Source organism: Brienomyrus brachyistius, chromosome 5, assembly GCF_023856365.1.
Source record: "Brienomyrus brachyistius isolate T26 chromosome 5, BBRACH_0.4, whole genome shotgun sequence".
Classification (NCBI taxonomy): Eukaryota; Metazoa; Chordata; class Actinopteri; order Osteoglossiformes; family Mormyridae; genus Brienomyrus; species Brienomyrus brachyistius.
This window is the reverse complement of record NC_064537.1, coordinates 29979389-30005063: the sequence shown is the minus strand read 5'-3', so window position 1 is coordinate 30005063 and position 25675 is coordinate 29979389. Positions and strand designations below refer to the sequence as shown.

Sequence of the window (25675 nt, the reverse complement as noted above, 5' to 3'; positions counted from 1 at the left end):
TAAAGCATGTGAGCGATCGAGCGGGCTGTGACAGAGAGAGATCCCTGAAACAGTAAGTGTTCATGAAGAAAGAAGCACTGCCTTTGATTCCTGGAAGGGTTAACATGAAGTTCAAGGATGATGTTAATATCAGGCATGCTTTGCGAGATCCGTGCAACAGCAAGTTCACTTACAACTGCGACGCTTAGCTGCTATATCTGAGTGAGCTATTCTCTCCTCAGGTATTACCATTTCTTATTTCAGAAATTAATGCGCTGAATACATTATGCCCATGCCATTTTAATGAGAAACTCCCGGACACTGCCGTCTCCTTCTGCTTTAGCCTTGACATTGATGAACTTTTTTAAGTGCACACATTTAGACAATGAAGACCACTAGAAAATGCAGGGCGTTGCTGTCCGTCAGTCTGAATTTGGTGGCTCTTTTCTTTTCTACCACGGCTTTTATAACCACTTACTGGTGCGAGGGCACGCAGAAAGTCCTCAAGCCCAAATGCAGCAAAAACAGGCTCCGCAATTGCATCGAATATGGCGTGAACGACACGGACCAGAGCAAAGTTCGTTATAGCTGGGAGACAGGGGACGACCGATTCATCTTCAAGTACTTCCATACAGGAATATGGTACTCCTGTGAGGAGGACATCAACGGAGGAGGTAAGCGCTGCGCAGCAATCTTACTTATTTTGGAGGTGATGCATGCATTATTAATAATGATACAGCTTGCAAAGTTGGGGTTAATTAATAATAAGTGAACTGCGGTTCCCCGTGTCGTTAACGGGTAAAAATATTACGATTTTGATTGTATCGAGCTTACGTTGCAAAACGCTAAAACTGTTTGAGGAAAATGTTTTGCCATCATTTCAATAGTAAATTTGTTCAAATAAACAGCATGTGGGAAACATTTGCAACGAGCGCAGTGTGTATATCAAGTATGAAATTGTTTTGAAAGTTTATTAATTAATTTCAGAGATACACCCCACTATAGCCCGCATCAAAGTCATACACACGGAGAAGCGTCACCTGATCTTTCTGGTTTCTGTGGTATTTACTTAAAAATCTTTTATTCGACATTTAGTTGCCTAAATGGAGCATGGAATCCCATTTATGAATAGGGCTTGTATCTGAAGGACTGTTCAGCCAAGCAGCGTGGGGAGTTGAGGGAAAGTGTATACCTCCCGTATCACAGAAGATCCTTAGAAAAAGTATTCATTTCCATGCCAGTTCATCTATTAGTATTTCAATGACATTTTGTGGCAGGCAAACATGTAGATTTGCAATGCCCGGGGAATTCAATAAATAGCAGTTGACTAAAACCTGAATCCAGTTATCAGAGAACTTCAATTATGAAATCATAGCAACCAACCAAACAGACATACAAATGAATGAATATTACACAATGAAGACAGTACTGTTATCCACTTTGCATTCAGACACAAGGTTAAGAACTACACATACCATCATCTATTCTTAGATGTAGCAGATATTTTAGATGTTTCTATTATTATATTTTTTCGAAATGGGCCAGTAATTTTGGGTTTATTAAATGTATAGGTATGCAAAGCCACTGAACTGTATGTGGCATTGATCTGGTGATGGGCTTGTCTTGAAGTGCTCCTGGGATGCTCTATGAACGCCATGAAGCCATGAAAGCTGATTTTATCAATGATTATGCAACGGCTCCTGATCCAGCGTGTACATTGACACGCATCACTAATGATTAAGGGTGCTGTGACACTTCAGAAAGCACAGTCATGTAAAGTGACAGCACCTTTCAGCCTTTCACCGAGTGGGAGTGACAGGATGGGATCCACGCAGCACGTAGTGCAATTTTCTAAAGGTAGAGGTGTCCACAGGACTTCAGGTATAACTGATGGAACCAGCACACGTTCAGCTTTTCACCTTTAACCATGTCCGCCTTTCGCCGCTCAATTATCTGGATTTAAGAGTCACGCTGTGTGCTTTTTGTGCCATCCAGATGGCTACAGATTCCCGAAGAGGATAACTAAGCAACTGCTCCTAGGTGCAGAGCATTTCGGTATTTCTCTTTGCAAGGCAATATGGCTCAAAAAGCAAAATATGAAGACCAGATGATCCAGTGAAGTCTTGTGTTTTGAGGAAGACAGTGGAAGACAGATAATGTCGGTCTGGGCTCTCCTCCTTTTATCAACATATTTCTGTCGCAAGAGGTATGCATAAAGTTCAGAGCAGATTTTTGTTTTTTTTTTTCTGAGGCAGATAAACACTTAGGGATGCTAAATACGTTTCTGCTGAAGGCAAAAGTAGATATTGCTGGAACTCACAGCAAATGAGCTAAAACAACATGAAACAGTTTAAGAAAAAGAACTTCTGCTGCATTTAGAGTTGTTTATATAGCTTTGAAAGTCACCTGTTTGGACTAAGTCTATTCTACCCATTGATGCTGTGTTTACTTCTGCCAAAGATGACATTGTAAAAACCTTAAAAGTATTATGTTCTCGCTGTTTCATGTGTAGTTCTGCTTAATTTGAAGTCTAAACTACTTTAACCCAGCCGGATTAAAATGTCACTGAATGTAACCTGGAAACTCCTGGGATGAGATTTGCTAAAAGTCTCCCTCGCTCACAGTCTCTGTCCTGTCACAGTGTTGTCAGCTTGATGAAGAACGGTGTTTAAGCTAAATGCAGTGGCAATAAACAAAATTCAGGAGAGCCTCCTCGATACTAACCGACCAGTCAGTCACTAAACTAAACAACAAATAAATTAAATTTAAAAATATACTGTCGATGTATGAAAAACAGCACAGGAGCCAGCCAGAACTCCAGGGATGCTTAAGAATTGAATCATCTATACATTTACATATATTCATTATAGTTTAAGTGCCACGAACTGCCACAAACACAAATATATTGTCACACTAAAATTTGATTATAATGAACTGGGAAAACGTTGATCAGTACAGATTAATGCCTGACTCCAACTGGGAAGCTGTAAAGAAGCTGCAGTTAACGCAGTAACTTCTGGGTTTGTTATCCAAGGCAAAACTAATTGTTAACAGTCATTCAGGGTATAGATTATGTTGCAGTTGCACTTAACGGAAATGCAGTATATGAAAGTAAAAACCGAACTGGCGACTCGCCGCTGCTTTGAACTTTCCCAGCACCTTCACTCATTCATACTTTCCAAAGTTTTTTATGCAAAAACTTTGTGATGTATGTCTACAGACTGTATTATGATAGAGGAAAATTACTATTGCTATAAGTAGTCGTCAGTTTTGCCAGCATATGTATAGCGATTATTTCAGCCAAGCAAGGCACATCTATTTTTAATGGAATGGTGCATTTAGCTGAATTCCTCAGGGAAGCATCTAATAAGGGTTATTTTCAGCTGTTTATCTTCCCCTTTAGGGCACTTGCAGCTCCTCTGTCACCTGGCACATTATACAGTTACACTTCTGGCAAATGGGATTAGTAACTCCAAAACTGTTTTAAAATGTTGCTGACTGGTCAGCATTTTTAAGGGTAGGTCTTCCACCTGGAAGAGAGAATTTGATTTGGTATGTTGCAGCATATCCCTCTGAGTTCACCTTGCTAAAAATTACAGCAGTCACAATTTGAATAGAATGAAATCCAGGAAGGTGTTTTGATCAGTGATCTGTGACATTGAGACATGCAGTGAAGTTCAGACCTTCTGAATAAACTGACGTGTGAAATGTGGGTATGAATTTTTGGGGGCGTACTGGTCATAGCCATAAGCCAGAGTTAACTGCAGGGGGGCAGCGTGTGGTTCAGTCAGCCAAGGCTCTGTGCCTGTGATCAGAAGGTTACCGATTCAAGTCTGACCTCGGCACATTTTCAGGTCCTTGAGCAGGGCCCTTAACTCCCAGCTCCCTGGGCACTGCAGTGGGTGGCTGCCCTTCACAGCCAGCTGGCCTCACCTACAGAGATCAAGATGGGGGAGCCGTAAAAAGAATTTCCCCTCGGGGATCAATAAAGTATCAATTATTATCATTATTACTATGATATACAGAGTGACAGTGGTAGACTTGATGGTAACACGTAGCATGAGGCCATGCTCCTAGCAATTTACAAACACATTCATAATGCATTCATAAAGCATTATAAACATAGATATAAGTATTTATAAAAAGCTGTATGCCTATATTATAGCTATGTTTATTTTGCATTATGACTGCCTTATAAAGCTCTCTTCTATAATGCATTATAGATACCTGCATAATGCAGCATAAAGCATCCTTAATGCTTATACTGACCGTTATAATTCATTATGAAGGTATCTATAGTGCAGTATATATATATGAGCTTCATAAAGCATCCATTATGCATAATACATGCTATTATGGCTATAATGTGTTATGCCTTTTGATAAATAGTTATAGACATGTTTATAATACTTTATTATTGCATTATTATTTGTTATGAATATGTTTAAGGATTACTAAAAACATGGCCTCAAGTAAAGTGTTACTGACTATTGTACAGAAACATGTACAATAGATGAGCATATTTTGATTCACAATGCTGAAAAGGGGAATTATGTCATAGTGTGATAAAAGAGGTGCATATGAATAGTCACTGTAAGAAACTAATCATTCTGGACTTACTGTAGCATCGTGTCTCATATGCATCTAGTCTGCCTTGCAAGCTGAATATAAAAAGCTGAATACAAAATCTGGGTTCAAAGACGAATTCCCGTCAAGCTTTTGTGTATTTACTTTAATTTGTGACCCCTCAGAATCTAATCCCTCGCTTGACTTTTCTCGTTCTTCACTGGAAAATGTTACCCACGCTTGTAATTTACATGCAAACATTTCCAGGATGTCATCTTTCTTCATACCTCTTTCATTCCACTGCTTTCATTTGATGTTTTATATTAAAGAATAACTTATTCTAATAATGTTTTATTAAAACAACAAATAGATGTATCCATCACCTTCCTATTCCATGTAACCAGGAAAATGCACAAATACAAAATTTTAGAATTGCTGCCCCAGTGATGCATACATGCTTGATATAACAACAATTATTTTGTCTTTCTGAATTTTTAAGCTTGAATATTTTAAGATAGTACAGATGCTGCTCTACTTATGAACTTTCGACTTACGAACATTCAGACATATAAATGAAGAGGACTGCAAGTCCAAATTGTGTTCCTTGGGCTCCCGTTTCCTGTTCGCAACATCAATTTTTTTTTTCTGTTCGACAATTCCGCCTAGTACGACTTCTCGTCGCTACTCCCACCGCGCAGCAGTGTAGCGTGCGTACTCCCAGCATCCTAGTTCTTTGTATTTGTGTATACCCTTAAAATGATGTTGATAACGACTTACGAACATTTTAAGTTACGAACGGCCTGTCGGAATGTATCTCGTTCGCAAGTAGAGGAGTGTCTGTATTGCGTAATATGGCAAACACTAACTAGAAAAGCTAACCATGCAGGAAGCAATTACCCTTGTATTGTTATTCATTTTCCATCTGTCTTTCAACAGGGCCTATTAATTATAATATTATTACATGATATTCCTAATCCTGCACTTGACAAGAGATATGGAAGACAGATGAATAGATTATTGCTATTTAAAAATACATCATGCGTTCTATCTTCCACAGCGGGCAGATGATACTGGCAAAATTCTTGCTGGACATTGATACACTCAGTTTTGCCTCTTTTCTTATTATCTTGTCATGTTCAGTGAGAGCGACCCTTTTATTAACACAAAGGTGTGTGACTTTAATGCATAAATCAGGATTTCATTCTGAAGTTCTTTCCGGAATGCAGCTTTTCCTCATGCTGCATCCCTAACAGCTGCTCGACTGGGTAGCTTCTGTATTTTACATGCAATGCAGATGAGCCTGTGTCTGGTGTCACCCTGTGGGTTTCTGTGTGCTTAATTCCTTTGTGAATGTGAGCTTCTGTCAGCTGAAACTCAGAGTGAGTCTAATGGCTTTCAGCCAAGTGTCCCCTTTGAAAAACCTGTTTCCCTCTGTGTCTTCACAGGTGAGAACTGCAGGAGCTTTATTGACCTGGCCCCAGCCTCGGAGAGGGGTGAGTAGCGACTGGCAGCCTATCACGGTGCACCAGTGGACACCGATAACTAATAACTGGACCAATATCCACTTGGGTGCCCTGACAGAGACAGATGGTACCTGGGACCATCACTGCAAATATTTAATTTACCAGGACAGGGAGACCTGCATAAGGTATGACTGTGTCAAGCAAAGTCAAGGACGACCATAAAGTTTTATAAAATGTGATCAATATGGTATAGACCAGTGAAAAAGAGTTATGTCAGTGAGCACATCTGGGCAAACCCTTTATAAACCCTGACATGACTTAATGCCAAGTTGCTGGATCAATTTAAATTTACATTTAAATTATTTATTTTGTGCTCACGGTTTCTTTCCCCTGTATTTATTTTTAGTATGACTGCTTAGATTTTTGTGTTCAGCCTCTAAGCTATATAACGCATTTGAAATATTTAAATTACATTTTTTTCATTTGGAAGAATAACTCTGTCAAAACACTAATGAGTCATAAAATACACTTATTATTAAAATGTGAATTTCCGCGCTTGGGGCTGTTGTGCACAGGGCATTAAAGTTTAATTCTGCAAGTAAGAACCACGGCATATGAAACAGTTACACGACTGGTGTGGCTGCTGTAGACCAGTGATCTTTGACATGTCACAGTGAAGTAAATAGTTACGAGAATGATTACTCTCTGTGAATCTCAAAAAGAAAACATATCAAAGTAAAATATATGTCCTTATTTAAAAAAAACAACAACTTGAGAATAACATACAAGCAGTCCCTGGGTTAAAAGTGTTCTACTAATGGACAGAGATCGGCAGTATTTCAATTAAATGCATTTTAAATGTGTACTTAGTTACTTTTCAACATTTTGTAATTTGTATTTTACTGGGCAGAAAAATATCAGACGTAATTTGTGACAAAATGCTTGGACTGTATTTTATATATTTAAAACATAATAACATAACAAATATATCATATTTGTTTATTTTACGTCATTTTAAGAACCTTCATCAGCAGACTTGCAGACTTAAATATATCACCGTCTTTGGCTAGATGCAAGTAAATCACGTGACACATCCTGTTGGGCCCTGTTTACTTGTTGAGAGCTTAGTTTTTCCATTATCCAAGGAAAGAAGCTGCTTCGGTGCTTGGCGCAAATTGCCTTAAGGTAAAGTATGCAGTAAAATTTACTATCAGATATTACTCACTGAATGTCATTCTAGGACAGAAAAATAGAGGAACTAGAAAACAGCAGTGCTGTGCTCTATCCATCCATCCATTTTCCAAACCGCTTATCCTATTGGGTCGCGGGGGGTCCGGAGCCTATCCCGGAATCAATGGGCACGAGGCAGGGAACAACCCAGGATGGGGGGCCAGCCCATCGCAGGGCACACTCACACACCATTCACTCACACATGCACACCTACGGGCAATTCAGCAACTCCAATTAGCCTCAGCATGTTTTTGGACTGTGGGGGGAAACCGGAGTACCCGGAGGAAACCCCACGACGACACGGGGAGAACATGCAAACTCCGCACACATGTGACCCAGGCGGAGACTCGAACCCGGGTCCCAGAGGTGTGAGGCGACAGTGCTAACCACTGCACCACCATGCCGCCCTAGTGCTGTGCTCTAGAACTTGTGAATTAACTTGCTAGCCTGCTAGTGGTATTCTACTTAATGCAGACAGGCATGTTCAGGCAGTGGCATCTTGCGGTTTGTCTCATATGGAAGTCTTCATTAGCAATAAATCAGGCTAGCTACTTTTATCCCTAAGGACAAAATTAATTTCTATCCGCTAAACGCAGGCGTTTTTATAGCGACTGAGCGGTGTTTTAGGGAGAACCGACTGGTGATCATGACGTTGCATGGTTCTATGTTTTTTTTTTTTTTTTAAGCGTATTTCTAAAAAAACGTTTCTTTCATTTTGCGCATATTCGGCACCCTACAAAAAAGACAAAGTGGGAAATTCACATATTATGATAATTAATTTACGAAAGTGTTGGATGCCTCCTTGCGTGTGCACATGTCAGTCAGCCACTGCCGCTAATTTGGTGGGAAACACTGGGTATAAATTAAGGATGTAATGGTTCTGACTCTGAGACCAAAATCGCGAATCGCGATACAAGATCATGAACATTTGTATCGCAGTGCCATCTCCCGGATCCCCCAACCCACTGCTGTTGATGTGTTGATGTTACAAAACTCATTTTCATTGCACAATTAACACTATAACACATGTAAATCACAAAATTATTATTCTATTTAAAGTTAGGGCAAGCTGTGTATTTCGTGAAAACTACACATTACTAGGGCTGTAACAGCACACTCATTTGTCGTGTACCCTTACTATTTTACATGTATTTTTGAATTTGCAAATTACAAATTACTTTTATTTTAATGAAGTACATTTTCAGTATTTTGTATTTTATTTTGTTACATTTGATGAGCAAGTATTTGTAATTTGCAGTAAGTTACTTTTGGATGTATTTGTGCCCGTCTCTGCTTAAGGACAACGAATGGACTGCCATAAAGTCTATTAAAAATTCGGGGTAAATGCAATGGTTCTTAGTAATGAATGCACGCACTGCTTTTGTTACATTTGTGAAAACATTGCATGGCTTTGGTGGTTTTTTGGCTCGATGTACAGTACAGTTCCATATGTTCGTACGTTCATATTAATATTAAATTATATTAATAAATATTATTATTACATACTATATAGTTTTTCTGACTTAACTACAAATTCAACATAAAGACAGACTTAGGGATGGATTTCGTTTGTAACCTGGGGACTGCCTGTATAACACAAATACAGAAACGGAACAGACAGAATATTTTAATTTGTTCTAAAGGCATGACTCTTCTTAAGAAGAACTACGAAATTAGACCTGTAAATTGATTAAAAGACAACCTGGTCGCTGTTAGGTTGCATTAGCTGAGGCTCTCTCTTCTTCAAATTTCTAATGATTTGATATGTACTGAAGGCCACCGGTAGCCTATGACCTAGGTCTCTGGACTCCAAATAGCCTTCAACTTCGTGACAGCTTTCCCTCAGACCTATTCCTATCAGCAGTCGAAAGAAGCAGATCTCACTTTAATTCTACTAGGAGGTATTTTAGAGGGGTGCCTTTTGTTGAATTAACCCCACAGCTTTCACTGGAAGGTGGGGCTGTGCACTGGTTGGTCGATGGTGGCTGTCTGTCACTCCTTTCACCAGCATCTATTGGGTGATTTCAATCAATGAGGGCTTGGAGCAATGCCTCGAGGATACAGACTGCAATTTCCAGAACCATGTCACAGTTTCTGGGGATTAAGGTGTCTTCTGTTTCAGAGCCCTTAAAGGATTGGGCCCATAGATGAAAGCGTATGTCTTTTCTGGAATCAGTTGACAGTGTAAGAGCAGACCCATGAAAAAAGGCCAAGCATCGAGCTTCTTATCTGGGTCAGAGCTGCGGGGGGCTGGAGCCTGTCCTGGGAGGCTGAGGGTGCCAGCCAGAGGAATACTGCAGGCAGGATCTTAGCCCATTGCTGGGCAGATACACTGAATGGAACATTTTAGAAAAGCCAATTAGCCAACCTGCATATCTTCAGACTGCAGGAGGAAGCCCATGTGGCACAGGGAAAGCATAGCACCTCCACATGCAGGGGGAGGCAGGGCTCAATCTCACCACCTTGGAGGGGTGAAGGCAACAGTTCAACCCTGTAACCCACTACCCTCAAGAAAGCACCGACATGAATTTCAAAATACAGACGCTCCTCTACTTACGAACTTGAAATGTTCGTAAGTTGTTATTCAACCTCATTTTAAGGGTATACAGAAATACAAAGAACTAGGATGCTGGGAGTATGCCAGTTTACACATTAGTAGGTGGTCGGTATGGTGATGCAGTGGTTAGAGCTGTTCCTTTGGCTGAGGTCTCCGCCTGGGTCACATGTGTGTGGAGTTTGCATGTTCTCCCCGTGTCATTGTGGGGTTTCCTTCGGGTACTCCGCTTTCCCCTCACAGTCCAAAAACATGCCGAGGTGAGTTGGAGTTATTGAATTCTGTGTGTGTGGTCATGTATATGTTGTGTTGTGGGAACCAAAACACACCCTATAATGTGATACAGCCTGATCTATTGACATTTGTGAGTGAGAATGTGTGAATGAGCCTTGCAGTGGGTTTGGCGCCCCATCCTAGGTTGTTCGGCGTCTTGCTCCCGTAGCCACCTAAATAGGCTCTGGACCCCCCCGCGACCCTGAATTAGGACAAGCGGGTTCAGAAAATGAATAGACATTAGTAAGCTTTTTATTATTCATAATTTAGTATTTCTTTAGCATCAATTTGAAACCTTGATTCAGTCATTATTGTTAGTCTCAGTGTGTCAACATTTTATTGAGAAAACTGATACAATTATCTTGCAATAATAACATTTGTATTTCACACATTTCCTCCACAACAAATTACTGTTACACTGCTATTTTTACCTTTTCCCTTCACTGCAAATCTGGGAAGATGTGGCAATCACCCGACCGTTGTCAAAACTCTCATTTTCCAGGAACCAGCCTCTATCTACATCACTAGCTGTGTATGTGACAGGACACTGGAGATGATGTATATTGTGGAGCCTTCACTGTGCCCTTCTGGTGATAAATGCACAGACTTATGAGTACAGCATAGAGAGAAAAAAAAATAAAAGGACTGCAATATTTACGATGATGGAAATTGTGCTGGGGAGTGTTTCCTGACTGTCTCAGCGATCCAACTGCAGTAGTATTTGATGGTACTTGAATTTGGGCTTTGCGAACGTCAGTGTCACTGTCATGTATCGTCCGGCTTGACAGGGTAATATGCGTAAGATTTAAAGACAAGCTTTCTTGCTTGCATCAGGCGAGATTTATCTGGACGGCTGAAAGGAATGTAAAAAGGTGGTGCAGAAGTTTCTGAATGTGTACACACTGGCCCTGTGCCACCTGAAAACAGTTGTCCACTATGCCGAATAATGAAGTACATTATATTCTGGGCCGGAGGTGAGTGTGTGTGCCTGTCGCTGTGTTTTTATGTGGGAATTAACCCGTGGGATTCCCCAGTGCACGTAAAACTGCCACCCTAATTTCCTGTTTACTCCTGTTTCTTATGCACCCCCTGACTGTCACATCAAAGGTGTTTCATGCCAACGCCAGTACCAGATGTTTCTGTCCTACGTCGGTCCTTCCAGAAAAACACTGACAAGTTCCTGACACTCAAAGTCAAAAACATTTTTACTCTTTGATCAAAATCTTCATAGACATCTTCTGCTGTGTTCCTTGAATAAAGTTGCGGGATTGATTCTGCTCTCCTACATGACCCTGTCACTGATGTAAAATATTATTTTATAATACAGCTAGAAAGCATTACAGTAACGTATACGGGGTGAGTTTCCCAAGGCTTTTTCAATGGTACGTCGTTTGTAAGTTCTATGTTAAAAGATTGAACTTACGAAAGGCGAGGTGTTAAGAAGGTTTTGGGAAACTCACTCCGTATATGTTACTGTAATGCTTTCTAGCTGTATTATAAAATAATATTTTAGATCAGTGACAGGGTCATGTAGGAGAGCAGAATCAATCCCTCATGCATTCTAATGGAGATGTTGTATGTAACCATCTGGAATTCTCAGCGATTGGCTATCAGTCTTCTGTTTCTGTTTTATTCAGATGGTTGGTAGTGTGAAGCAACATCGCATGTGATTCTATATAATCTTTTCAGGTTCTAGCTGAGATGCATGCCTGTTTAGACAGGCTTCAAGTTTTTATAATACAGTTTGATTCAATTGAATTGAGTTTGATTAATAGAGTCTGATTCAATTTAATTGATTCAATTAAACATAGCATTGTTGATGCCGATTGACAAGCCAGTGTTAGCCTGGTAATTAAATTTTTGTTGACTTTATATGTAATTTTACATTATAGTATAATGATTGAGAGGCTTAATGCCCATCATGAGCATCCTAGCTGTTCATACATGCTAACAAATGGGAGAATCTGGCTATAGCGCAATGCACAGATTGCTGTGGATTGTTGCTGTTACTAATGACCAGCTGTTGCTGGATATACTGCCGTCCCTTTATGTCTGCATGTGTGTCCTGTGATCCTGTCTAGAATGTTCCTCTACCTTGAGGCCTCTGTTACCTGAGGCAGGCTCCAGGCTCACTCTGTCCCCATATGGAATAAATGCTTATAGAGGATGGATGGATGGATGGACAGATGGACTTTTTCCTCATCAGCTTCCCAGGCTTCCTGCATCCTCATCCAGGATAATGTGTCAACAAAACAGACCCCGTGCAAACATTCTGGGTTTTTCAAAAAGTAATTAAAAAGATTTTCAATCTGATTTGTATTCACATGCCTGCTCAGAATGCACGAGTAAACAGAAATGCGTGAAATGCCCCAAAATGCAGACATTGTCAACAAGGTCAAAAGCATCATTTTATTTAAACAGACAGTCAGCTGTATCATGTGCATTTTTCTTTCCCCATATATGTTCTGTAATGTTAAAAAATATGAACTACCATACTTAAGAGATATAAGAGATTAACTCGACAACCAGATATTTGTGTGTCCCGCTTACACGAGATGCTGCACACTACTGACATGTTGCATTCAAATTCTTTCTGCTGTTTCCATTGATTCATTTAAGAACAATGTATTCCGAGAAATGTAAGCAGCATTTTCTGCACTCCACCGCCATGCAACACGTTTGTTGCGTCAAAACAACATTATTACATTTCACAGGCACCTTGATCAACTCGGGAAGTGCACAGTGCTGTCGATCAATGCGGTAACTGGCGTTGAAATTCCAGCCGCGTGGGTTGACCTGAGGCAAAAAGGGTTTTTTACGGACTTGTATGGCTGTGAAATACATAATGTGCCGACGTTTGACCGAAGGAATATCCAGTATAATCTCAAACGCCCCACATGCCCAGCTTAACACTCATGTTGTTTGGATCTTATTTAGTCTCACGGTTATTGCACTCATACATCTGAAAGACTAAGAAACTTCTCCCCCCTCTCCCCTGCAGGTGTCCTCTGGCTGTCTGTGGTGTCTGAGGTCTTGTACATCATGCTGCTGGTCGTTGGCTTCAGCCTAATGTGCCTGGAGCTTTTTCACTCCAGCGACGTGATAGATGGACTCAAGCTGAACGCCTTCGCCGCCGTCTTCACTGTTCTGTCAGGTATACGCGCAGAAGATCCCTCTGAATCATTCTATTCCATGAGAAACTACGGTGGCGTGCAGCTTCTGTTAGGGGTTATGAGTGGGGATGCAGGATAACAAAGTGCCTCTGGCTTCCCTGCCTTTTTTCAATTCCCTCTTCTGGGACCAGTATTTCTCCTCCGGGAGCTACGATGAATATTGGATACAGCAGCTGTGGGACCCAAGCGTTGGTAGGATCAGACCTTGTATTTTCTGGGAATGCCTCCCTTTTGCTGAACTGTATGCTAGAACTCGGAATATAAACACACACACAAAAGTGATTATTTGACCACCTTACTGCTATAATGATGAGTAGATGATAAGTTAACCATCTACTCATTATTTCAGGCTTTACATGACTTTATATATATATATATGTATATACATGTATATATGTATATATATGTATATATGTATATATATATGAGAGAGAGAGAGAGGAACTCTCCCTGGGTTGCGATGGGGTTACGTTCTGACCTGCTGTAAGGCGAAAATGCATTTTAATGTAGTACGCCTAGCCTAACAAACATCATAGCCTAGCCTAGCCTACCTTAAATATGCTTAGAGCACTTACATTAGCCTACAGTTGAGCACAGTCATTAACACAAAGCATACTTTGTAATACTGTTGAAAACTGTTGAATATCTCATGTAATATAGGAAATAATCATACCCATCGTAAGGTCGAAATATCGTAACACAGACCATCGTAACCAGGGGACCATCTGTATATTCAGAAGTGCCTTAATGCGCGGGCTTACCCAGGCTGAAGCCCAGGGGCTTCCACTACAAAGGGACCTCAACCAACCTTGTTCAATAAAATTATAAGCCCTCAGTTTCCACCCATTGCATCTTTTACAGGATTGTCCCGCATTGGAATATAAAATCATGTCCAGATCAAAATAAAATTACTGCCAGACCATGTCAGCACTGCCCCCTAACATTTTGTAGATTTCATCGTCAGTTGCATCCCAACCCCCATGTCACCGTCACAGAAAATAGTAGGACACTTTCTGACAAATCAGACTCAAAATGTGCTTCTGTATGTATTCAAAGCTTCAAATTTTGAGGCTATTAACAGAAACAATGAATTAAACACAAAAACATTCCCAGTTTTATTTAGAGCATTCAGTTATGGCTGATTTAGCCATCCGTTTATACGCCCATCTTGCAACCACTTACCCAATACAAGGTGGCAGGAAAACACAGTGATACACTAGGTAACAGACTGATGTTTGGGTTAGGATTGTGTATGATCCTTGTCTTTCTAGAGTACAATTTGTTATAACTGAAATAGATACAAATCATTAAAAGTGACATAAGGTAAATTGCGTAATGTAACATTGGTGTTAGTATATTTTTGGTTAACTGTCAAGTTGTAGCTATGGCAGGCAATATAATTGGCAATAGTTTTCATACGTGACCCTGAGAATGAGGCAAAGTTAATTACTGAGGCTCATTTGTGGGGAGGCAACTGCTCTCCATACTTTATTGTTTACTTCATTTTGGAATTTCTCTATATATGGGCATAACATCTGTTCTATTTATAAAATTTTAAAAAGTAGCTGGTGAAAAGACACAGAAGGCAACGGAGTAGAGGAACCGCTGTGGTATTTATAGGAGGCGAAAACCTGTGGGGGTCCAAATCTGATTGGCTGTACAGCACCTTTGCATGCGTGCACCGCACGAGTCAGAAGGAAGCGTGCACATGCTAAAGTTAGGTGTGTATTGGCAGGCCTTATTTCAGACCTCTATTATGACAGCCACTGATGATCTGCGAGTCAGCCGAGGTACATCAGGCCTTTTGCTTGGAGCTCCGTCCATGTGTACTGACTTGAGGCACAGAAGCTCAAAAAGTATTATCTGGTATTATTTAGCAGGTGAGAATATAATAATAATAATATCAACAAGAAGAATGAGAATAATAATAAATCTCTTTAGATATTTATATCCCATCCTAGCATGCGTTGCATTGGCTGCACACCATTCTATGAATCGCAAGCCCTCTAACTGAAATGCTAACTGACAGGGTGTTTTTTTTAAATGTATCTTTAAATATAAATTAGGGAGGCCTGCATCCCGCAGTCAAACATTCTGGATCATCAATCTTGACAAGCATGAGATTTTTAAACCCCGTCCCAAGTGTAAGCCGGTGAAAAGACATGAGATCGGCGATATTGTGCACAGTATCATGTTTTTTTTGTTTTGTTTTTTAGTTATAGGTAGGATTCCTGCAGCGGCGCTGTGAATTTGTTATGGGCAGAGAGCATGCAGCTCGTGGTCCCCGTGAGAAAGGCACGGCAGCAGTTCACTCTGCGCTACACAAACATATGTTGAAACATCACCTTCGCAGTGTTCTATAAGCAGAACTCGGGAAGGGCACTAATGTGACTGTTAAAGGAGAGATCTGTGTCAGTAATGACACGTAAGTCTCAAGCTGACGTGGTGTGCTGCACTTCCAGAAGGGATTATGGTGTCCTCGTAAAAGTGAGGGAACATTCAATGACAAAAAAACAAAAGAAAGCTAAAAATATTTCTTTACTCTGCAGTTTGTTATGTAACCTGGGAAGGTTGTACCTTATGGTTTTGGTTAAAGCAAGTAAACCTAGGCATTAGCAATTAAAAAGGAAACTGCTGGACCTTTTTTGAGATTCTTTACTATGCTGTGTCATTATTCTATTCACATTTAATTCTTTCTAACCCCCCCCCCCCCCCCCCCCCCACTAGCGATCCACCAGGGTATTTTGTAACCAAGAGTTGAGGGACCATTTAAAATCCAAAAAAGGCAAGATTTTATTTAGTGAAATCCTACAAACATAAACTGTGACACTGTGAATTTGTTATACGAAATAGCTTTTCTCCGTACCAAATGAGATATAGATTTTATGTTACAGAGCTTTAAAAAATATTCCAGATATATCTTGGCCTGTTTAAAAAAGGATGTGTCATCTATCAGCACATTTGTTATTCAGCAGAGCACACTCTTCTGTCTTAGAAAAGCTCGATGCAATCAGTGACAACTTCTCCGTATGTTACGTGTTTATGCTGCAGTCTCTCATTACTACATCCTAGTTGCTGTATTACAGTTCTCACGCAGTCGTTGAACAGTGGTAAGTCTGTCACATTGTCACACTGAATAGACTTTTGGCCTGACTTTCTGTCCAGTTTGATATCAGATTCAGCTCTCTGTAAACTGTCACACCTCCAGCTGGATGCATTGCGGTCAGGGCAGCTCCTTCTCTGTCAGGTGGACTGAGCTCTTCACACACTAAGGGACTCACAGCTTTGCTCATCAAAGGTCGTCTTTGTCATTCATGGATAATTGCTGGTGATTTCTTGGTTCTTGGTTTTTGGTACAGCCACATTCACGTTGCCAGTGGTGAGAGAGACAGTATTCTGCATAGTGATGACTAACTTGCAGTTTGAGCACAAAAAGTGATTGTTTTGATATTTCTTATTAATACTCAAAATCATTTCATCTTCAGAAAGCAGATAATCACACCCTGAGTCTTCACAAAGTGGATATCTGGATATCTGAGCTCATTGTGGATAATGCTGTATTATAACTGAATTGTAGGACTGAATTATAAAATTATAAATTAAACCCTGTAGATTAACAAGTTGTAAATGGAGTCCTTGTGTTCTTTTCAAAAGATTTTCAGCATATGTGTTGATTATAGTTGAAGATTGATTATTACTTACAGCCTGTGGTGCAATTTAGTCTAGAACTCATCAGAATGCATTACTAGAGCACTCCATTGGCAATGAATCAATTTCATGTCTTAGCAGACCATGATAGAAATACTGCTTTGCCTTCCACAGAGATTCTCCAGGGAAGCACTGGGATTTGCTCCTCAGTGCCATCAGATTAACGATCACATTGTGCCTTTTCTAAACCAATCCGATTTAGGCCAGTATCTGCCACCATCTCTGGAGAGTGTGTGTGGTGTGAATGAATCTTTCACAAGTGGCACCTATTCTGTTGGCATCCTTGTCATCTGGATGCAGTGCTGTTGATTGAACTACAAAGATGACAGCCAACACACACGTTACAACTCTTGAGGTACCCAAATGAAGGAACTGATATGATTAACCTGATCATTAACTACTTGGCGTTTGTCCCATGAATGTCTAAGATGAACCATCAAAGATTCCACCTATGCCACCAGTAAGAGTTTACTAAGTAATGCCAGCATATCACGTAGGATGATGAATCAATCATACAACTTCAAAGGAAGTCTTGTTGATCTTTGTACACAACAAAGGCATCACTGTAGTGAAACTGATGTGATTGTCATTCAAACAGATATACTTTGTCGTGAAAAACCTGGATCTGCGTAATAGCCAGCAGATTCATAGGATATGCAGATTGGTACCCTCAGGATGCATCGTGAAGGCTTTCTCCCTCTCTAAGACACAGTGAACCTGGGTCATACTTACATTTCATTACAGACGTGAAGCAGGACAAACCTCTTCCCTCACCTGACATACACACCCTACCTATGTTTTACATTTATGCATATGAATGAGGTAAGTATTGAAACACCTCATCATTCCCATCTTATTTCCCTGTATGATACCTTAATCCCCTTTTCTTTTGCAGAATATTCTGGAATGTAAGTTCTGATCTTTGCTCAAATTGACATACAAGTTTAGTGTAGTGCAAGCATTACCAAGGTTATCTGATTTGGCACTTAGAACATGGACAGAATGCCTGGTGTCATTTAAGTTCAGTTTGCTGACTTCCAGAAATGTATGCATTTATTCATATTGTTTTCCAGGACTCTTGGGAATGGTGGCTCATATGATGTATACACAAGTCTTTCAAGTCACAGTTAGCCTCGGACCAGAAGACTGGAGACCACACAGCTGGGACTACGGCTGGTCTTTCTGGTCAGTTCTGGCAGACTTACTTGCAGAATGCCATCCGCTGTAGCTCTATAAGATGTTGGATATCTTATTCACATGTATTTTCAACTGATGGAAACTTCTACAGTAGTACTGACTAGGTAGATGATTTTACCCAGAAGGAAACATTATAAGACTCCCTGGTCTCTTTTCGTTAGGTGAGGAAGAACTTTGATCAAGGAAGCCTTTGCAGGCAATGGTAAAGTCCAGGTGTATAATGTAACCCCACATGGTTTGGACCAGTTTCTTGAGAATTATGCATTTTTAACCATGTTTTTGATTGCTCCAGTTTGGATACGAGCATGATTTGCAATAAACTAATAAAAATGAGATAATGGTGCTTTTACAGTTACACCTCACAGTAAATGAAAACTTAAAACATAAAAATGTCATTTGTTTTTTGGCTGTGTTGGTTAACAGCTGAACTTATCATTAGTCTATGTTTCAGAATGGCAAAGGTTGTTATTATTATTATAACCACACTGATAGCTCTATTCCTAATAATAGTTATATATTTTTATTTATACAGTGTTTTACAGTGTAGAATATATATTATAATATATTAATGGAGGTAAAAACATAGGACGATAAACAATAAAGAACAATAAAAGAGCAAATAAAAATGGTAAAAAAGATATTTCAGCTTCAGTACATAAATATTTTCTCTGCACGAATGAACTTTGTAGTACTCTGACAAAGGATTTATTATATGTACAATGAAAACAAAACAGTCTGATTTAAAAGTGTATTGATGGTAATTCACATTAACCCTAAATGCCACAGTACAGTAAATGTACATTAATTGTATTACAACAGGTGCTTTGTCTGCACTAATGTTTCTGTTTTCCTTTCAACAATTTTAAAGAATTTGGGTGAGAGTTTGATTAAATAAATTTTGAGCTCAGGAGCAGATGTTTGCATCCATAGCTCCATTCATATCTAAATGAAATGTTGTTGCATAGGCATTTTAGGGTTTATCAAGTGCAGAGACGTTTTTAAGTAAGTAAATTTCTGTCGGGCACATCACAGAAATATGACGGAACTCCTGTATTTTGTCTTCCCATAGCTTGGCCTGGGGCTCCTTCACCTGCTGCATGGCAGCTTCTGTTACCACCCTCAACTCCTACACAAAGACCGTGATGGAGTTCAGGCACAAGCGCAAGCTGTATGAGCATGGCGTGCATGAGGAGCAGACCGTTGTCGACCAGGAGCCTTTCAGCTACTTCCAGGAGCGGCCGGTCCAGTCCGTCTCCAGTGCCGTGGAGGTTTTCCAGCGGCAAGCAAGCGGTGGCGTAAGACTACTGGCGTCCACAGTAGCGGCCGACGTCGGGGAGATCCCAGAGTCTCTGAGTGAGGAACAGTGCTGAGAGGGCAGGATCCCACCCATCTACATGAGAGTGCGCTGGCTGGAGACCTTTAGTTTTCAAAGACTCCTGAGGATTTATATCCGTGAATCATATCGGTCTATCCTCTTTGAATAAAAATGTGTATTTTTAAAGCTTTTACTTTACTATTCTTAGCACTAGTAGTAATATGAGAAGGTACAGCATAATAAAATGTGTGGATAGTAAATGAAGACTGGAAAAGGTCACAGACCTTCATTACCGGAAATATTGCTATGTTTACAGAAGCATTGTTTACAGGATGTACGGGTGCTGTGATGATTTGATAAGATATGGTATCACTGCCATAAAGCCGTAATCATAATAAATGTTTTTTTATTTTATACTGTGGTTAGGTTTCTGACACGTGAGGTTTTCGGGAAAAGTGTTTCGATGTATCGATATATAGGTAAGTATACTACGCATTTAAAGGCATATATGAATTATAATATATAATATATTCCGTATTGTTCCTGTAGCTATTTTTTTATGGCATGTTTAAATATGCCCTGATATATATATATATTTTGAATTTACACATTCACTTTAAAGAACACCTCTCTCTTCTAAACCTTAAGTTATGTTGGTCTCACCTGAAGAGTAAGTCTTACTGTTAGAATTTTGTGGCTGGGATTTCCGATACAGGAGTTTATGTGCCCCGAGAAAATGACCCTAAATGACAGTGAGCAGTTTGAATTCTTTATATATTTCTTTTTATATTAATTCCCTGGTCATGCATTTGAATAAATCGGCACAGATTTGAAAATTATAAGGTGTAATATTAAAAACATATTGTATGTTGGTCATCCTCTGTGAGAAGGCAAATCATTTACAGCAACACAGAATTGTAATTTTGCATATAATCAGTAAAATATCCATCACAAGTATTCAGAATAATATAACAATGTATTGCGCTATTTATAAATAGTTTTAAATGTTTAACTGTTCCTGTCAGTTTAAAAAGTGGCATTAATTTTGCATTATTTATTTTTAGAGTTACTTTGAAAAGATTTCACTATTCACTTTCATTGGTTTATTCGTTATGCTCCTGTCCAATGACAACAAAGCACAGATAGCAATGCATTCCTGCCTTTTAGCTTCAATTAGTGTCTCTGTTTACTTGCATGGTGATTTGGGGTTAGAGTGATGATTAACTGGCACCACATGGAAGGTGCCCCCCCCTGCCCTGAGCAGCTAGAGACGAGCTTCAGACTCATCATGACCCACTACTGGAACAGGGGTGTTGGAAGATGGGGGCTGATATTTCACCAGATCTTTCCATGTCTGTGCGTGCCTGTGGGTGGCGCTTTTAAACTGGAAGGTGGTCCTTATACGAAGCTGTACTGATCAGTTCCCTTTCCCTAACAAAGCACTAGTTCATTTATTGAGTGTAATTTCTGCTTCTTGAAATATGGTGCAGGAATCTTAGTTCTCAGCTTTCTAGATGATGCTGTTTAGAAGCTCTGTCTATTCTTAAGCCTTTTTTTTTGCCACTGGGTTTGCTGGATAGAGATTGTAAGAGAGAAGCCTTTCTGTCTCTGTATGCTGGGGAGGGGGTTGGGAATGGAGACTGGTATGGCTCAGAAGGTGGATGACAAAACCTCAGTATAACATTCCTATTTTGATACTTTGATATTTCAAAAATAAGGCTCTGAAATGAGCTGTAGCAGTGGTAGGTGAGCCTGCGGTTCTTATTCGGCATCATCTTCAAGCTCCAATAAAGTTTTTTAAATGGATAATTACTGACTGGGAGGAACTTTTTACAGATGTTAAATCATTGTGGCTTTTCCACAGAGTAGTAGCTGTAGACTGCACATCTTCACAGAAGTGACCTTGTTTGTGTTTGGTTTACTATGATGGTCAAACTTGCTCTTGCCTGCTCTCCGAAGGAGAGGATGAGGATTTTAATGCATTTGCTCATAGTTGTGGAGACTTGCTTTGCATTTGGCAAACTTTGGGACCTCCGGGGAGATGTTCGGTTTGGTGTCGTGATTCTCATATTCAGGATTTTCCCGGCCATATTTTCACACTGTAGCAGCCTGTCACTCTGGCGTAGGTAAGTTCATGTCTCAGGAAGGTGACCTAAACAGGAACATTTTTGTTTTGATTAATTGTGTGGATGTAAATTTTATTTTTGGATGTAGTGCTGGCTTTGTATGCTTGATGTTGTTTGATGTTCTTCGCATTTATGTTAATTTTTATGAAGTATTATTTTGTATTGTGTGCCACTGTTTTGTCTGTATTCATTGTGTTACAATGTCAACGTTTTCACGTTTAAGTTTTCATGTGTTCTGTGGTAGCATGGAGGTTCAGTGGGTAGCACTGTAGTCTGACACCTCCAGTGCTGGAGGTTTGATTGCCCCTCCCCCATGCTCTGCACGGGTGTGACGCTTGCATGCCCCCCCTCCTCCACTTTTGCATGGGTTTCCTTTAAGAACTCCAGCTTTCATGCACAGTCCAAAGTCATGGTTATGTGAGCATGGGTAACACTAGAGATTTTGTGTCCCATGAAAGCATAATGCATTGGACCCCCAACCTGGACCAATTCAATTAAGTTCCCCCCTCCCACATTGTTCATAATGGTTTCCATTTGATAGACTGGCATCCCTTACAGGATGTTCCCGCCTGGTGCTCTGCACTTCCTGGGTTAGGCTCACTGTCACCCCATGCTGGATAAGTGCTTATGGAAGGTGGACAAATTGTCTTTGCTTCTTGTTGCATCTTACATTCTTACAGTCAGGATAATTTGGCGGCGGGGAGGGGGGGGGGGTCTTCCTCTTTCATACCTATGAAGTTCCCTGCATTTTACTGCAGTTTTGTAACCATATTGGTGCACATTATTTAGACAAATAAGGTTCTTAAAAGTCTATCATAATTTCACGTCACTTGTTTTTCCTTCCACTGATGCTGTGTGTATTAGTTGCTTCTGTTTTACTCCAGTTTATGGCCATGTGAGTGGGTAATCTTCAGAAAAACCCCACAAAGATAACACAGGGTCAGTTTTAGTTACAGAGAGAACAAATAATGATGGTTCCTCAAATCCCACGACCCTTCTGCAAATGAGGTGCACATAAAGAAAATGCAAAATCCTGCTGCAAAAGAAAAAGTGATTCTTTTAATGACTGGCATTGACATGCAGTTTGAAATAAAAACGTTTTGCAGGACCTTGGGATTCAGAGTCAATGCAAAACCTTTTGGAACCATCTTGAGGTCCAGAGCATCTGATGCTAATTCCTTTGAGCACCTATTCAATGCACCTTTGAATAAGCGACTTTATCTCCTAACTATAGACAAAAACGAAAAGGGACCTTGTGCTGTCCTTAACGTTTTCCTGAGGGTTCCTGAAATCTTCTTTAATCATGCATACCATTTGATTTTTGCTTATGTCACAACAGGGCAGAGTTACAGAAAATCAAACTTCATTAACCAGGTCCTGAACATGCAGTCCCAGATCGAATGATACACCCCACACTGCACACACCCACGAGGCCAGCTTGTCTGCCTGTCAGACCTTTCCTCTTCAGCTGGTGAGACTCTGAGTTCTTAGTGCTGACAGGACTCAGGCCGCTCGCTGCGAGGTACATGGTTGATGTGACTAAGTAAGACCCGAATGCCAAGCTGCAATGAATATCACTAAAGACGGGGAGTAAACAAGGTTGGACAATCAGCTAACAGGATCCAAGAGGCAAACCAGACACTGGAGAACAATGTAAACCGACAAACTGACGCAGAATCAGAAAGTCAGACTAAGAACTATCAAGACTGAGCAGGTACAAGAAGACCTGAAGAACATGCAAGGAAATGTTAGCCAGGCAGACAGATTAATATTGGGGGACACAACTTAAATATTCAAATGCAGGGTCTGTTTATTGGGGAGGGGGCAATGAAGCCAAATTAAACATTAGGGGTACACCTTCCCCTGGTTCTAAAGCCCCCGGTTGAGGGTCAATGCAGAGAAATGACCTGGAGTGTATCTCGCAACTGGCCCTGCAGGGTGGCACCGCGCTTAACGGTGTGATATGTCTGGCCAGCTTCCCCTCCTTGCTTAGATAAAAGGCAGCTCTCCTGCCGTCACGTACTTCAGCGTCAAGGCTGCCATCTGCTCCCACGTCTGCCTGTGCTGCTATAGAAGCATCACAAAACGTGCATTTGCACAAAAAAGAAAGCAGTGTTGATCTGAAACATCACAGGCCACTGGCTACCTCAGGTTTATTTATTTATTTTATTTTAGTTTAAGTAAGGCAGCGACTGGAAGCAAGTTATGGAGGTTAGATGTGGCTCATATATCCTCAGCTGTCCCCAAAGGAAATGCCTATTGCAAATTTCTGGGTACAAATATAAGTTCATTTAATTATCCTGTGTTTTATTCTGCCGATAAGACTATTTTACTATTTCAGCAACATGGTGGTTGGTGGCTTAGGGAATATGCATTATTTGTAAAAACAGGATGTGGGTTCACGTCCCAGAAGTGAGACTGCTGTATCCATCTCTAACAAAAACAGCAGGGCAGATAGGTAGAGATAGTGGTAACTTTAAATACAAGAAAATGTAATGAAGAACTAATACTCACGTTTGAAGCAAAAGCAAGTAAACAAATTAGGGCAGTAATGACCTCTGCAGGTGCATTTTTATTATTAAGGTTTTATTGACAACCTGACTGGTTAATTTAGCCCAAAGAACAAACGTCTTTCTCTGATGGTGCTGGAATGGATGGAAGCTGCCCGCTTCACACATTAGTGTTCATATATACACTCAGTGATGTCACATCTGCAGGGCAGTTTTTTCACCTTGGGGCTATTGGTGCAAACTTCTTAGCCAAAATTCAAAGATGACAAACCACATGGAGATCTTTCAGCCAGCCGGTGCAACAAGATGTAAATGCAAGTACATGATGACTGAGGGTCCTCCACATCACCCCAGTGTCACCAAGTCAGGAACAAACACATTTTCACAAACTTCTGTTTTGTGTTGTTAAAGAAAGACTATCAGCCCTATACAATAGATCCCAGACAGGAATAACTGTGAATCAATGAGAATTTAAATAAATCATCTAATGCATTTTTAAGCCATAGGCCTTATTCTGCTTTTAACTTGGGGAGGGGGGGGGGTCTACTGGGAAAAGCAGGTCATTTCAAGACTGAAAAATGAAGAATAGAATAATCAGTAAAAACATCATTTTCTTTTATTATTTAATTTCATACAAACAATTCATTGCTGTCATTTTTATTAAATCAAGAAGGCAGGGAGATGCATCAAAAGGTTAGACAAAGTCGCAGTATATTAAAAAATGTAACGGAAGGTAAAATTATCACAGCCACCAAAATAAGAAAATGTATCCCAACATGCTTCTGAGCTGGAGTTGTGCTGCGGTGGCCCCAAAGGAAATTCTGTATCGTTTTCTCAACACAGTGTTTCTCAGCCCAGTCCTTGAAGACCACATTTTTGCTTTCTCCCAGCTGCCTGCCAGACAGTCGACTTTTTTGCTACCTCCCAGTTCCCGGTACGTGGACTTTCTGGAATTCCCAGAGGACCAGTTTGAGAAACACTGTTCTAATACACATGAAATCTGGCTGAATCCATGCACAACGTTGCCGATGTCTGTAGGGGGAGCTGTCCACAAAACACAACGCTAACCTAATCTGCTTTTCTATGGGGAAGTACCCTTCTGGAGGATATTCTGTTATGGTCACCGGGGCACGGACCAGGGAAACACGACATAAGCCGTGGAGTCGGATAACGTGGGATTTATTCAGGTTGAAAACACTCAGAAACATGAAACGACTTCATCCAACGTTAATGGCTGGACTCGGGAAAACATACCTAACACAGACTTAAATACACTGGACTAATCAACAACAAGGAGAAACAGCAGGTAAACACTGGGATTCCACATGAGGTAGCGAGGGGGTGTGGCACACGGGAGGACCGGACGATCAGGGCGTGACATATTCACTGAATATGCTGTAGCAAGCTTTTTTGCTTCTGGGTTTGTGATTATTAAAATTGATTTATTTTAACGAAGTCAAAATGTGCTAATTAAGCTGTACTCCTGTAAAGACTCTTTAACATTTGATAGATAGCAGAGATTGTAGTGAGAGCCTAAGCTCAAGGAAGTTTGCTATAATATTTCATCATTGTTGCAGTGAA

The 25675-nt window shown here is 40.4% G+C and overlaps 1 protein-coding gene across 1 annotated transcript; it reads left to right on the top strand.

Moving 5' to 3' along the window:
- Nucleotides 1-21751, top strand: LOC125741735 (germ cell-specific gene 1-like protein). Its single transcript, XM_049013020.1, has 5 exons — nt 1-653; nt 5991-6038; nt 13067-13219; nt 18020-18131; nt 19213-21751. The coding sequence occupies exons 1-5, from the start codon at nt 365-367 to the stop codon at nt 19511-19513; spliced, it is 903 nt and encodes a 300-aa protein (XP_048868977.1). The 5' UTR covers nt 1-364; the 3' UTR covers nt 19514-21751.
- The last annotated feature ends 3924 nt before the right edge of the window (nt 21752-25675 follow it).

Excerpts from the sequence above, each read along its gene's own strand:
- LOC125741735 (XM_049013020.1), top strand. The coding sequence starts at position 365 with ATGAAGACCACTAGAAAATGCAGGGCGTTGCTGTCCGTCAGTCTGAAT. Across the intron at positions 654-5,990 it reads GGAGGACATCAACGGAGGAG|GTGAGAACTGCAGGAGCTTT; the intron begins GTAAGCGCTGCG and ends GTGTCTTCACAG. Across the intron at positions 6,039-13,066 it reads GGCCCCAGCCTCGGAGAGGG|GTGTCCTCTGGCTGTCTGTG; the intron begins GTGAGTAGCGAC and ends TCTCCCCTGCAG.